The sequence below is a fragment of the Lygodium microphyllum genome, chromosome 13 (assembly GCF_053477565.2).
Source record: "Lygodium microphyllum isolate KBCC chromosome 13, Lygodium_microphyllum_v1.1.10, whole genome shotgun sequence".
In the NCBI taxonomy this organism is placed as follows: Eukaryota; Viridiplantae; Streptophyta; class Polypodiopsida; order Schizaeales; family Lygodiaceae; genus Lygodium; species Lygodium microphyllum.
The window spans coordinates 73927136-73942558 of NC_141147.1; the positions used below are offsets into that span (position 1 = coordinate 73927136).

Consider the following 15423-nt stretch of genomic DNA (forward strand, 5'->3'; position numbering starts at 1 on the left):
ATCCTTCCTTAGCAATTTACAACAGATTCAACCATTGAAGGTGGAGATTTTGGTCAATCATTAGAAATTAGGATTTGACAACCACCTTGAGAAGTGTGCTGAAAAATTGAAGGCCTAGAGACTTGAATTTCACTCAGAGAAGGGAGTTTAGTTTCAGCAATCATTTAAAAGGAAACAAGTGTTACATCATGGATAGGTGCCCACAACATTGTCTTTTAACTGCTAACCAAATGGTCAATGAAGATCTTATAGTATAAATGTGCTCAAGGAACTTAAGGGTTAGATAAATATCTCATATAGCAAATGCATTCGAGGCACTTTAGAATTAAGGCGAATAGGTTTCATAAAACTAAGGGCTCATTTGTGCACATTTTGGTGGCAATCTTGGACTCTTCTACCCGCACAGAAATATTGGTGTAGGTTGGTGGTATAGGACATGAAAACTTGCGGTAGATGCCTAGCCCGTTTGTTCCTAGCTCCTAGACTCCAAGGTGAGCCCATTTGGCTCTATAGTCAAGAGGTGAGTCTAATATCCGTCTCTTTATGTTGCCCTTAGTGTTTACATGGGTTGTGTCAAGTCGTGTGCAAGTTGGAGATCTACATGAGGATGTCCATTGGGAGGATCCATTTGTTTGAAAGTAATCTTGGGTGAAGGGACCATTTGCCAATGTGGACTTCTCTAAGCATCATGGCGGTAACTTCCTGGTCCACTTGAGAGTGCTTTGTAGTCGGTGTCTCTTGAGTGTACCTTTTGTTCGTTTCCTCAAAAATCCAATACTAGTACTAAAGAGGTAATTCGTGAGTCTAGGCCTTATCATGATCAATAACTTGGGACTTCTTCAATATTGTGTGGCCTTCCATATGCCACATATGGCTGAAAATTGTGGGAAGGCCTTGGAGTAGCTCTTACTTGGACTACCTTAGACATTGGTGAGCTAATACCTACAAATCTTTGCCCCATGCTTCATCCTTGAGAAGTCTTGTTTGTGTTGTGCTATCCCCAAGGTACATCCAGTTCATACATAGGTGTAGGGTATTGAGTTAAAAAATGGTTTAGAACTTATTAGCATTTTTAAACAGCCCCAAAACACACTTAATTAATGAAAAATGCAAATCCCAAAACCCTAATTTTTAAGGACACCCTTCAACATCTATAAATAGACGGGCAGCCCACCCTTTAGTCTTATCCTTTTGTGCAGGTTTCTCACTCTACTGTGCAAATTTCAGGTATCAACCACCTACCAACTACTGTCCAACCATCACCGACTACAGCCTATCATTATCCAGCCCTAGGTAGCATGTTTTCAACCATCATCTTGTTGTTTGGAGGTCTCCATCTGCTGCATCATCATAGCACCTGATCAGCCTGCGTTTTCAACATTTGGTGCCAGGTGACAAGCTACTGCCATCTCTCCTACCAAGCAACTACTGCAGTACCTACGTTTTTGCTATCTAGTAGGCTATCTACATCAGCAAACACCTCTTATGCGGTCGCCTCAATTCCCTGACACTCTAGTAATCAATGTTTGGTGTTTCCCACACTCCGACTAGTGGTCACAACACTTGGGATCCCTCTCTGATGGACATCACTCTCTGATACTGCATTGCTTTACCCTTGGACATTCAGTACACTCTTACATTCACTTACTGCATTCATTCACTTCAGAGTTTCTTCTCTCTATGTTTGTCTCTGAGTTTGAGTTTTGAGTTTTTGCATTTTGCGTTTTGCAATTTGCGTTTAGAAACCCTAGCATATCTTCACATAGGGTATCCATGGTTCCCACTTTTTGTTGACTTCTTTGTAACACTATATTCTCTTATTGCTCCGCAATTATTGAGTATCAAGAGAGAGCGTTACAAATTTGTATGCTATGAAGGTGTTAGAAATCCATATGCTACTTTTGTAACTACTTTTGCTATTCCTCTAGTGAGGTACTCATGGTAAGACCCTTGGCTCTTGTTCATGGTGACTCTATATAAAGGCACCCTATTTGATACCCCACATCTGTAATGGTACATTGCTTTTTCACTCTTTTATTACCAAGTTATGATGCTATAAATACTCTCTCTCTCTCTCTCTCTCTCTCTCTCTCTCTCTCTCTCTCTCTCTCTCTCTCTCTCTCTCTCTCTCTCTCTCTCTCTCTCTCTCTCTCAACCTCTCTTTAATCCAATACAATAGGATCTATGCAATTTGCATATATAATATCTTTGGAACCCAATTTTGATCCTATGAGGAGTTTATGACATTTTGCCCAACATGCATGACTCTTGGCAAAAAGCAATTTCTTTCTTCCAAGAAGAGAGAGCAAAGTGCTTATACTATGGGATATAGCAAGCTTGGATGCCTTGATGGATGTGGATGTGGACGTGGGTGTTGCTTATACTTGCCTGTACAGACTCCACTTCTAATCCTTTACAAATGCTTATTAGAAGTGTCAACAACTAGATGTCTGTCCCAACCAATGTACAATGGCTACCAAACAAGTGACAAAGGAACAAGTTGGAAAGGCAATGATGATAGCCATTAGTCAATCCCCTTAAATTTCCTCACAAAATCCCTTTAAAAAATGGAGTAGGGTGCATAGAAAGTCACATGGCAACTAAGTATCACATAAAGTGACTGAAGATATGGCAACACACCAGAGAGCCAGATCATCCCTAGTAAGAAGACTCGTGTACTCAATGGTGCTCAACTGCCACCAAAGGAGACCTAGCAAATGACCAATATGGCTGTGATAGGACAGTTTTTTGAATATATTTTAACCATACGCAACTACTAGCCTGTAAAATTCCCACTGCTACTTGCTCACTCTCTTAAGTAAAGCAAGGTTTTATATTAACCTTTGCCCTTTGGTATGGGTGGGGTTTTTACGTTGTACTCCAGGGTGGCTTTCCAACCCTTTTCAGATTTCCACAGGCTTATATAAAGTACTACAGAAGAAATGGATGTGCATGCCCCTGTGCACATTGTGCATTTAAGTCCTGCCCAGTTATAAACATCAGAGCAATGATATTATCCAAAAAAATTTGGAGGTGTGAGTTGTGCAGTATGAGCAGACAAAATATAGAAAAGTAGGGCACCAGGTCTAAAAAGTATACTCACAGTGCTGAACATGGAGACCTGCCACCATTTACATAGAGGATGTAAAGGTAAGCATCAAAGTGATGCTCATTGATATAGTAAAAATTTTCCAGTCGCTGGAGACACCGAAAAGCATTTTTCTCATAAAATTGAATAGCACTCAGGTTATATGATATTACATGCAAATACACTGCTCTGCAGGTCGGAATACTTGTTGCATACTCCAGTACCTTTTGGATAAGTGATGATGCTGCAGAAGGACAATGAAGAGCTTAAATACTTTCATTCAGACTTGAAGATGTCTAACAGGTGACTGACTAAATAAACAAGAAATGAATCAAAATTCTGTGCTATGTTTACCTATTCCAAGATTTCTGTAAAGTTTGTTTACACCCAGTGTGAGGATATATACAAGGTGCCTATCAGTTTTTGCAATTTCGTAACCAAGCATTCCAGTGGTCTGTAGCCATACCACCACAAGTGCATGCAAGCACAGGCAGAAACCCAAGAAACAAATTCAAATTACATAAATAAAAGTTCAGATTTTCATCAAATGAGAAACAATTCATGGTGATCATTACATCAATATCTGCAGTTGACACCAATCGTGTAGTAACAAAGCCAATTATTTCATCACATTGGAGACCAGCCCTGCTTGTGTCAATTGCAGCCCAAGAGACAATACCACGCCGATTGACCACATTCAAGAAAAACTCTGGTTCATACCTGCCAAACATAAATGCTTAGCATTACTGATTATCACACATATCATCAACAAGGATTGAAAATTATTCTCACGAGGAGGTTTATTCACATAAGGAAGAAATTTGTTACTTGACTGGGAATAAAATCTCATGCATCTCCTTCAACACATCTAGATCTGATGGTTGAACAGGCCTGAATACAATGACCGGGGATTGCTTGATCTCTGGAAGCCATGATGTAGGTGGAGATGCAATAAACCCTGCTCCCACTGACAATCCACCTGGTGAAGTTGGCCCTGTTAGGCTTCCTCTCAAAGATAGAATCCTGTTGTGTTGGTGTTTTAAATCCTGCAGCTGAGGCCCCTGCCAAGCCAGAAATCACATAACAAAATCCAGTCATACCAAAATTTCAGTGGAAAATATAGCGGGACACAACATGGAAATGAACATTCCAATTAACAGCTTTGCAACCTTGTCCACTCAATATGCACAGACCTTGTACATTTTGATAATAACATGGTGAATGCAAACAATGTATGCAAAACTTCACTGGGCCCACCCAACCAACCACCCTCTAAGAGATACACCCATTGCCATAATGCTACTGTTCTTTCTACATGAATCTCCAATAAGCAAGTTATTGCCTTGAATGTTCATAGCATTCCTCAATAAAGAACTTGGCAAAGATCCACTTCAGACCCATAGTTGGAAAACCACACAATACAGTAACCTAAACATGCTTCGCAAGTCTGAACCTAACGACTCAAACTGTAAAGTTGAAGCCTAGGTGATGTTAAGAACCCACATGCACTGACCGTGGTCTTATGCATCTGCTAAACAATACCTGCATGATGAAAGTGTCCCCATAACTACTGACTGAATGCTCTGCATCCCCATTCACATCAAAGTGACCCATGACAATGTAAAATCAAAACCTACCGACTGAATGTTCTGCATCTCCATCTCCATTAACATCAGCATCTCCAGCTATGTAAGAAGATGCAGGTTTTGAAATACAATTATGGCCAACTAATCTTCAATCAACACAAACCAATGTGCCCAAGTCAAACAGGAGACGGTGCGATAACGATACCAACACTTCACATTGCCAGTGCATGCAATCAGGTGGAAGGTTTAGATGCCCAGAGCATTTGATACCCAAAAATTCTGTGGTGCATTAAGAGCTAAAAAGATTCAAAGGGGATGCATAGATCGCTTGAGCGTGATCAAAGTTTATCTTCATTACACTTTCACACCTACCAAACCAGACTGATTTTCTGAGGGATGATTGCTCGATTGCTTCAGTTTCCTTAAATAAGTAAAAGAAAATCCTGCAAATCTTCAAGGGATGAGAAGCTTGCCTGGCACATAGCAGCCATTGCTCATTCATCCGCGTCAAGTAAGCGTGAGTACCCATCAACGCGCTTCATTGGCGATCCATTAGGGCAGGGTAATACGTTCCTTGCAGGTTTCCCATCGTCTGTGAACTGAGGCATTCGTTTGACGCAAGTAGGGAATTCTAAACGAAGGATTGAACAGATACACCGGGGGCGAGGAGAGAGAGAGGAGAGCTCATATAGTTGCCAAGACTTCCAAATTCAGGAAAATTGAAATTTAAAAAGGAAATCATAGACCACAATCATATGGCCCAAGGGGACCCTATATCAATAAGAGACCCAATCTTATATGCTCCTCCAAAATCAGAAAATCTATAAAGCTATTTACAAGACCCAAACGTACATGGCAGCATCATAAGACCCAAACCTCGAACACACGTACTTTGCACTCTCTCTCACTAAAGTGGACCCTCACAAAATAGATGGTTCCTCAAAAAATAGAATTGTAGACGGAAGGAATCTATATCTATACTACTTTATTATCTATATTACTTTATTATTTGAGTTACAGGTTCGGGAGGTGTCGAAGCACCAAAGAGCTCTTGAACCTGGCTCCCAAACCAAACCAAGGTGCTTATTCCAATGTGCTCATTGATTGCTTATGATGGGGGGCAAAGAAACGTATGTGCTCTCCCTCTCCCTCTCCCTCTCCCTCTCCCTCTCCCTCTCTCTCTCTCTCATGGATGTCGACTAGGAGTGGGGAGCCGACAAGGGCCCGAGGTGGTAGGGCTTCAGCTAGCGAGAGCTAGGAGCCGAGAGGAGCAAGATGCTAGGGATTCGATAGGGACCCAAGTTGGCGAGGGTTGCATGCCGACATGGTCGGGGCTGCAGTGGGAGCCGAGAGGAGCGGCCTGAGGTGGCAAGGGCCGTAGGCGAACGTGGTGGGGGGCCTATGTGGCAAGGGTGGCAATCAAGAGGAGTGGGACAGGCTGAAGTTGTGGCAGGCATGGCAAGAGCCTGAGGTGCCAAGCTATGGCGAGCATGGCGAAAGCCCGAGGTGCCCGACTATGGCAGGCATGGCAAGAGCCCAAGGTGGCGAGGGTTGCTGTCGAGAGGAGCAGGGACAGGACGAGGCTATGGGGGCGGGAGCTTGAGGTGGCAGGGGCTTTGAGAGCTCTCTCTCTCTCTCTCTCTCTCTCTCTCTCTCTCTCTCTCTCTCTCTCTCGTGCCACTCCTCTGACAAGTTTGTTCTCTTTAGTTTGAGAGAGAGGTGGCAGGGGCTTTGAGATCTCTCTCTCTCTCTCTCTCTCTCTCTCTCTCTCTCTCTCTCTCTCTCTCTCTCTCTCTCTCTCTCTCTCTCTCTCCATCCCTCCCTCCCTCCCTCCCTCTCTCCCTCCCTCTCTCTCTCTCTCTCTCTCTCTCTCTCTCTCTCTCTCTCTCTCTCTCTCTCTCTCTCTCTCTCTCTCTCTCTCTCTCTCTCTCTCTCTCTCTCTCTCTCTCTCGTGCCACTCCTCTGACAAGTTTGCTCATCGCAACTTGTCAGAGGAGTGGCACGTGAGAGAGAGAGAGAGAGTATAGATGTGTTTATTTAGTTATTGTCTCTCTTTCTCTTTATTAGTTAATTGGTTTGTTTTGTCAATTGTTTTGTTATTTAGTTTAGAGTTAGTTAGTTAGTTTATTATTGTCTATTAATATTTAGTTAATGGGTGAGTTTATCGATTGGTTAGTTAGTGGGTGAGTTTTGTTAGAGAGAGAGAGTTAATTAGTTTAGGGTTAGTCTAGTTAGTTTTGGAGAGAGAGAGAGAGAGCGTGTAGATGTGTTTATTTATTCTCTCTCTCTCTCTCTCTCTCTCTCTCTCTCTCTCTCTCTCTCTCTCTCTCTCTCTCTCTCTCTCTCTCTCTCTCTCTCTCTCTCTCTCTCTCTCAGTTAATTGGTTTGTTTTGTCAATTAGTTTAGAGTTAGTTATCTAGTTTATTATTATCTATTAATATTTAGTTAGTGGGTGAGTTTTGTTAGAGAAAGAGTGTGTGTGAGTTAGCGGTTGGTTCATGGGTGAGTTAGTTTGTCTAGGTTTATGTTATTTTAATTATTTGTTTAGTTTGTTTGTTAGTTTAGGGTTAGTTGGTTGATTAGTGGGTGAGTTTTGTTAGAGAGAGAGAGGGGGGAGAAAGAATGTTATTTTAATTGTTTATTTAATTTAGGGTTAGTTTATATGTGCAAGTTTATTTTGTTTTAATTATTTGTTATTAATATTAGTTGATTGTTCATTTTATGTGAGTTTAGGGTGAGTTTTGTTAGAAAGAGAGAGAGAGAGAGAGAGAGAGAGAGAGAGAGAGAGAGAGAGAGAGAGAGAGAGAGAGAGAGAGAGAGGGAGGGAGGGAGAGAGAGAAAGTTTAGGGTTAGTTTAGGTGTGCAAGTTTATGTTATTTTAATTGTTTGTTTAGTTAGTTAGTTAGTTTAGGCTTAGTTGGTTAGTTTAGTTATTTATTTTATTATTGTCTATTAATATTTTGTTATTTAGTTGGTTTGTATTAATATTAATATTAGTTAATTATTTGCCTTATGTGTGTGAGTTTAGGGTGAGTTTTGTTAGAGAGAGAGAGAGAGGGAGAGAGAGAGAGAGAGAGAGAGAGAGAGAGGGAGGGAGAGAGAGAAAGTTTAGGGTTACTTTAGGTGTGCAAGTTTATGTTATTTTAATTGTTTGTTTAGTTAGTTAGTTAGTTTAGGCTTAGTTGGTTAGTTTAGTTATTTATTTTATTATTGTCTATTAATATTTTGTTATTTAGTTGGTTTGTATTAATATTAATATTAGTTAATTATTTGCCTTATGTGTGTGAGTTTAGGGTGAGTTTTGTTAGAGAGAGAGAGAGAGAGAGAGAGAGAGAGAGAGTTTAGGGTTAGTTTAGGTGTGCAAGTTTATGTTATTTTAATTGTTTGTTTAGTTAGTTGGTTAGTTGAGGTTTAGTTAGTTAGTTTAGTTATTTAAATAGTATAAATTAATATTAGTTATTTGTTCATTTTGTGTGTTAGTTTAGGGTGAGTTTTGCTAGAGAGAGAGAGAGAGAGTTTAGTTATGTAGTTAGTATAGACTAATATTAGTTAATTGTTCATTTTATGTGTGTGAGTCTAGGGTCAGTTGTGTGTGTGTGTGTGTGTGTGTGTGTGTGTGTGTGTGTGTGTGTGTAGAGAGAGAGAGAGAGAGAGAGAATTTAGGGTTAGTTTAGGTATGCAAGTTTATGTTATTTAAATTGTTTGTTTAGTTAGTTAGTCGGTTAGTTTAGTAATTTACTTTATTATTGTCTATTAATATTTGGTTATTTAATTAGTTTGGATATTGGTTTGTTTATTTAGTTAATTTTTCATTTTATGTGTGTAAGTTTAGGGTGAGTTTTGAGAGAGAGAGAGAGAGAGAGAGAGAACATGTTTTTTTAATTGTTTATTTAGTTAGTTAGTTAGTTTAGATATTGATTTTTTTATTTGGTTTAGGGTTGGTTAGTTAGTTTAATTAGTAAGTTAGTAAGTTTATATTATTTAAATTGTTTATTTACTTTAGTTGTTTAGGATTAGTTTAAACAATTTTAATTTATATATTAGTTATTTATTTTAGGGTTTATTATTTAGTTTGTTTAGTTAGAGAGAGGGAGGGAGGGAGGGAGAGAGGTAGGTTGGTTTGCTTGGTGCAATTTAATTTATTGGTGTTTTGGTTTGCTTGGTATAATTTTGTTTACCGGATTGGTCATTGGGGCAAATCTTGATGATTATTATTCAAGTTGGTGATCTCTCTCTCTCTCTCTCTCTCTCTCTCTCTCTCTCTCTCTCTCTCTCTCTCTCTCTCTCTCTCTCTCTCTCTCTCTCTCTCTCTCTCTCTCTCTCTCTCTCTTCTGGGTTGTAATTTTATTTTACTGTGTTTGTTATTTTATTTGTTATTGTTATTGGTTTGGTGTGTAGGTTGGTTAGTTAGTGGGTTGGTTGGTTAGGTTAGTAGGTTCTGTCTTCTTTACTGTGAGTTAGCGAGTTATTTTAAGTTTGCATTTTTATGTTGGTTGGTTGGGTGGAGAGAGAGAGAGAGAGAGAGAGAGAGAGAGAGAGAGAGGGAGGGAGAGAGAGAGAGGGAGAGAGGGAGGGAGGGAGAGAGATAGGGAGGGAGGGAAACGGGGGAGAGTGTGTGTGTGTGTGGATTAGTTATATATTGGTTATATTAGTAAGAGAGTAGATTGGTTTATGTTTGTGTTTAGTTGTTATTAGTTGGTTTGTTTTATTATGTTAGTTTGTGTTTATATTAGTTGGTTGGTTAGCTATTAGTAGGTTCTCTTTTATTCTCTCTCTCTCTCTACGTTGGTTATCTATTAGTAATAGATTGTTCTATGTTGATTAGTTGGTTAGTTTGTATATTAGTTAGAGAGAGAGAGAGAGAGAGAGAGAGAGAGAGAGAGAGAGAGAGAGTAGGTTAGTTATGGTGGTTACATTAGTTGGTTAGTTAGGTAGAGAGAGAGAGAGAGTAGGTTAGTTATGGTGGTTACATTAGTTGGTTAGTTAGGTAGAGAGAGAGAGAGAGAGAGAGAGAGAGAGAGAGAGAGAGAGAGAGAGAGTAGGTTAGTTATGTTGGTTACATTAGTTGGTTAGTTAGGGAGAGAGAGAGAGAGAGAGAGAGAGAGAGAGAGAGAGAGTAGGTTGGTTTTGTTAGTTAGTTAGTGCATTAATTGGTTGGTTAGGTGTAGAGAGAAGAGAGGGAGAGGGAGAGAGAGGGTTAGTTGAACTTTGTTGGTATTAGATCTAGGAGTTTTTGCTATTTCTAAATTTTGAGAATATTTAATATATCCCTCAAGATTAATGCATACTTTTTGTCTAGTATGGAGGCTTCTGCAACAAACAAGAATATGTATGTAGAAGATATTATATAGTGCACTCTTAACGTGCAAATGAATGTATGTAAAATGAAGGAGGTCACAAGGAAGAAGGCAAATTGTCATGCACTTAAGCATGTTGGAGGCCATGATAGCTCCGTTGGTTTCTTGAGGTTTATTCGTCAATTGGATGGGATTGAAAAGTAAGTGAAGACACTATTTTGGTGTCAAAAAGCTTCAATATCTCTTTGTGAGAACATTGGTGACCGTCACAGAGGATTGAGAGAATGTTGGAAGAGAAATATGACGGGCACCTTGCCTATGGAGTAAGGACATAGGGAGAGTTAGAAAAAATTAGGGGTTATATAGGTGACATTTATGAACATACCCAAAAAATTTGGTGGTTGCGTGCTGGATCTTCGGATGATCAAGAAGAGAAGTTGAAAGACCTTCTTAATTGTGCGGGTCGTATAGAGGATGGAGTATGTGAGTTAATTGCTCACAAGAATGAGAGCTTGGTTGCACTAGAGAACGTTGCTCTTGATGTGCAACTTACTTCTTTGAAAGTTTATCTTAATAGATTTTTAGCAATGTTAATGCATATGAATTGCTGTGCAGGCTTATCTTCTTGCACTAGAGAACATCGCCCTTGATGTGATATGCAACTTGCTTCTTTGAAAATTTATCACAATAGGTTTTTAGCAATGCTAACCCATGCTTCTTTGCAATAGTTTTCTTGGTATATATAATCCCTACAAGACTTCTTAAATGAGTTGTTTGATGGAAATCTCCATTTTGAAACGCATTGTTGTCTCTTGCAAATTATAAAACTATTTTTAAATCATTTTAATAGTCCCTCTTTCTCTTTGTCTCCATCTCGATTACTATACAATTTTACTGATGTGCTTTCGTGACTTAGATTAGATTAGATACGTGGAATGGTTGAAGCTTTGACATGTTGGTACACTTTGTATAGTTTGGTTTTGCAATTAGGGTACATATATATATCATGTGGGCGACTCATGTGTGGCTCTTCCGCTACACACATACAAACACACACACTCGTCTCATTCTTCTTCGTGCTTCTCTTCCTCCTCTTCTCTCTCTCTCTCTCTCTCTCTCTCTCTCTCTCTCTCTCTCTCTCTCTCTCTCTCTCTCTCTCTCTTAGTGGGTAAGTTGATTGGGTAGTTAGGTTAGCATGTTCTATCTTCGTTACTGTGAGTTGGTAAGTTATTGTAAGTCATATCAAAATATAGTCATATGGGATTGGCACCAATAAGTATTTTGAAACTTAGGACACCTTCCCATGTAGGACATGTTATTTTCTCTTATGACTTGAATAGCTTTGAGATTTATTTGTTGTGTGACTCTTATATTCTCTTTAAAATTTGGTGCAGACATGGAACAAAGCGAATCCATGGGAGATATTCTCGATGTAGTGCTTTCGACTCCATTGAATGTAGTGGATTTAGTTGAATTAAACAAAATGGTGACGGCATCATCTCTTCGACGCTTGCCGGCTTGGAGCCATTTGCATAGGTATGGAAGATAGTTGCTTTAATTGTGCTTGCATCAAAGTACTATATATATTTTTGGAGATGGTCATTTATATATTCGTTGCAGCCAACGTATGGGCCCTAATAGAATGAATGTGCAAAAACTGAAAGATGTGGCAAGAGGACAAGGAATGCATGTTGCTAAATGTACAAGAACTACAAAGATTCGGAGAAACGCGAGGACTACTTCAAGTTATTCGGACTTTAAAAATCTTGATGCCAAGATGAATGAGTTGATGGAAATGCAGATGGGTTTATGTGCACATTGTCGCACAGAATACATGCATGATGAAGGGGAGCTATAAGCTCAACCCCCGAGACCTACGGACCGCTTATTGGTCAAGTGTTTCAAGCCGAGCGGCCATGGCTACCTCTCACATAGCCGACACACCCTCCCTACCTATAGGGTGTAGTGAGCTTACCTTGATGCCCAATCGAGTATCCTCCTCTCCCGTGCACGCCGGTAGCTCCACGATCCTTAAGGCAAGCTCAAGCAACCTCAATCCCTCTCCAACAAGCTCCATCCTCCATAGCCACGCGAGACAAGAGAAGAGAAGAAGATGAAGAGAGGAGATGGGGAGCTTCTTCTCCTCGATTCCTCACTCTCACACACTCACTCCCTCACTCCCTTACACTCACTCACTCCCTCTCTCAAGCACAAGTAAGAAGGCAAGAAGAAGAGAAGAAGAAGAAGAAGAAGCTTTTTTTCACACATTAGAATGAGCTTCTCATTCACTTTTCAAGTTTATATATATGCCCTACTTCCCACAGGCGATCATCCTCAAGTTTTACATGGTTGGCCATGGCCTAGGCCCTTTTTCTCCATTCTTTCACTTCCTAGCTAGTCCTACCACCCTTCTAAGTTCACAATTTGCATAGGAGGGAGCCTGGTGCTCTTTTACAAGGATTTGAGAGCGCCTTTGCATTTAAAGGTGTGCTTTCTTGCTTTTAACTCCTCTAGGCTTCGACGGCTGTGCCTTGAAATTTTGGCGGTTGTTTCTATGCTTTTGGATTTTTTTAGGCTTATTATTCTTCTGGGCGTCTTTTCCATGCTTGCCCTACACCTTTTCCTGCTTCTTAGATTTTTTCTATTTTCTCGCTTTTTCCTGTTGCTGGTGTTGTAGTGAACATTACCCCCCTCCTAGCCGAGTGCCAATCCCATGGCACTAATGGGTGGTAGCTTGGAAGGTGGTAGGGTTGGTGGCCGGGTGGCCTTTTGAGTTGGTGATAGGGCTGTTCTTTGTTGGGGATTGCAGTGATGGCTAGCACAGGTACTGGTGTTTGGGGATTCTGCACATGATGATTCTTGGCGGGCTTGCAGGATGATAAAGGATAAGAATTCAGAGGTGAGTGTCGATGAAGAGCGAACGACCCTTTTGTTGGAGTATTCAATACTTGCAACTGAAAACCTCTCATATGTGGTCTCTCCCTCGAGGTAGTGATAGTTTTTTTATCGTGCACAAGATATAGTTCGATGAGTTTGGGAGACAGGTCGAACTCTAAGCAAGCTGAGAGTATTGTCCTGCACTTGAGGACCCAAACTGTGTATATATTTCGGTGCAGATATTATGTGAGTGGTCGTGCATACTTACATATTACGTAGCTAGAAGACCGCGGGTTTGGTTCCTCGTAACAATGTGTGGATGAAGCAAAGTTGACCATCTTGAGGAGAAGTACACATGAAGATGTATGAGACATCCTTTCCGTTGTGAAGCAAAGTCATTCATCTTGAGGAGAAGTACACATGAAGATGTATGAGACATCATTTCCATTGTGACAACATGATGTAGCATAATTGAACACATTGATTTGAACTTTCAATAGCTGGTAGCTACTGGGCTTGCTCGACGACAGTATACTTATCAGGGCCATCCGTGTAGTGCTTACCACGATCGATTGCAATGGTATTAAGGCAGAGTACAAAAAGGAATCGTGCAAATGGATCAGGGTGACATGTCTAACCATAGGCGAGACAAGCTCCCAAGGTATGTCTTGCCCTTGATGTGCCCTGAACAATTGTGGGGGGTGTGTAGAGGGCTAGGGGACTAGGGATGATGGAGCCAGCTGACCAAGGTCATTGGGCGTACCTAATTTGAGAACCCCTAGGTGTTGTGTTGTGATGGTAGGTGCTTTTTTAAAAAAATTATAAAGAATAACATAAGTACAACCATTGCAATACTTTGAGGCTATCAGCCTTTCAATTGGATTGGGAAATATCGAGATTCAAAGGCTGTGAAACTGGATATTACAGCGATGATTGTGTCTTAGCCGTGTTGCTAGAGGAACAGTTGTTGAGATGGAGAGAGACACTGGAGATTTTGCAAAACCTCTTTGAAACGTGCAATGTTGGTACAATTCAGTAACAGCTACCGTAAGTGCCAGGTGTAGAGTTTGACCCGGAAGGAGAGAGTGGCCACTGATCATGTTTTGGGCCATATAATGTGGGCAATTGGCCAGGGTGATTTTCACCTTTGACGGTGTGGCTTCATCATGGCTCTTTGTGAGGTTGGTGGTCTTGTGGTGACTTGGGCATTGAACACTTTCGTACAAAGACCTATGTTGTCCTGCATTCACTTGATACTTCGTGAGAGTATATGCAAGTCACATGTATCGATTATAATGAACAGATGCAACACAAAAAGATATCAATTTATCAAAATCTTAAAAATATATTACTTTATCAAAATCCTATGGTGCTGACTGCGATGCATATCATCGGTGCTTGTTAAAGACGTGGCATGTATTAATAGTAGGTACAGGAGGTTTGCACAGTTAGGGAGCCTGCCCCTTTAACCACTTGACAAAAAGTTATGGCAAAATGGCATTTGGCAAGCAGCTTATACAACATAGAGCCTATTCTATTTGTATGAGGCATGGTGAATTTGGGTGATTAGACGATTGGGGCTGTGCCGGTGGTGGGCTCCTGTCAGGCTGGCCGGGGAAGATATAGGTCGGGACCTAGATGGTGTAGTCCATGGCCGCAACTATTTCAAGAATGCTTTTAAACAATTCATCAAATTCTTGCTTGTTTGTAGCTGCCTTCTCCTCTTTCGAGCACTTGGTGCCCGAGCGTCTAGTGGGGGTCTGCACGGCCAGTGTTGCTACGCCCCGAGTGCTCCCTTGAGCCTTCGTTCTCTTGGCTTGGGGAGTTTTCGGCCTGCGTTCTAGGCAGTGTCTCTTGGGGCCTCTTTTCGGCGCGTACCTCTTTAGAGTAGGCACGCAGCGTTCTGGTGGAGGTGCTAGTGCATTATGCTCCCTCCGACAGTGGAGAGCTTCCTTGCACGCCAGTTGCACTATGTGCTTCATGAAGGCTACTGGTGGGGAACTTGAAAAATGTGAACCAAGGGTTAGGCCCTAAGGCAGGACAGAATTATTCGCATAACAGGGATTAAATAGTGGATTATCAAGCGCATATGACGAGGGGTGCGGTGGGGCATGCAGTGCTTGTTGTAGAGGGACGACCCCCATGATGATGTTCATTCTGCGTAGACTGCACGGCGTATTCCAGCCAGTAGCTTTGCTCTTATGTTTTTATGCACAATTCAACTCTTCATTATGTTTTTCCTTTGTGTTATGTTTTCCTGATCACCTTACCCCCTCCGCCTTGTGGGAAGATGAAGATCCTTCCTAGGATTGAATAGGACAAGGCAAGGGCGGTAAAGCACAGTGTGGTGTGTTTAATTTAACAATAGAAATGGTAGAAATTTGGGTTGTATTCCCATTGGGCATGATGGTCAAGTTCATGCGGTCTAATGGATGCTTGCGTGATATATGTTAGGACATCGTGTAGCACATCACTAGATTTGAGGCGGCTAGCAACGTGTAGCTCTTCTTCTGTAAGGACTTGGCCGATGTAAGGATGGGCCAATAAATGGTCGTCAAGCAGTTTATTACACAGG

At 41.0% G+C, this 15423-nt stretch overlaps 1 protein-coding gene across 2 annotated transcripts in view; it reads right to left on the minus strand.

The window, feature by feature from the left end:
* The window catches only part of LOC148026770 (histone acetyltransferase MCC1-like), a 33904-nt gene extending 28503 nt beyond the window's left edge, over window positions 1–5401 (minus strand). Inside the window, exons 1-6 of one of the 2 annotated variants that reach the window (XM_087691259.1) lie at window positions 5148–5401; window positions 3917–4149; window positions 3664–3808; window positions 3443–3542; window positions 3313–3332; window positions 3104–3198 (exon numbers count right to left, since the gene is read on the minus strand). In XM_087691259.1, the coding sequence (XP_087547385.1) occupies window positions 3104–3198; window positions 3313–3332; window positions 3443–3542; window positions 3664–3808; window positions 3917–4149; window positions 5148–5165 (611 nt within the window). In that variant the 5' untranslated portion in view covers window positions 5166–5401. Of the gene's footprint in view, window positions 1–3103; window positions 3333–3442; window positions 3543–3663; window positions 3809–3916; window positions 4150–5147 lie in introns of both variants that reach the window. The other variant, XM_087691258.1, reaches the window with a different exon arrangement.
* Between the last annotated feature and the right edge of the window lie 10022 nt (window positions 5402–15423).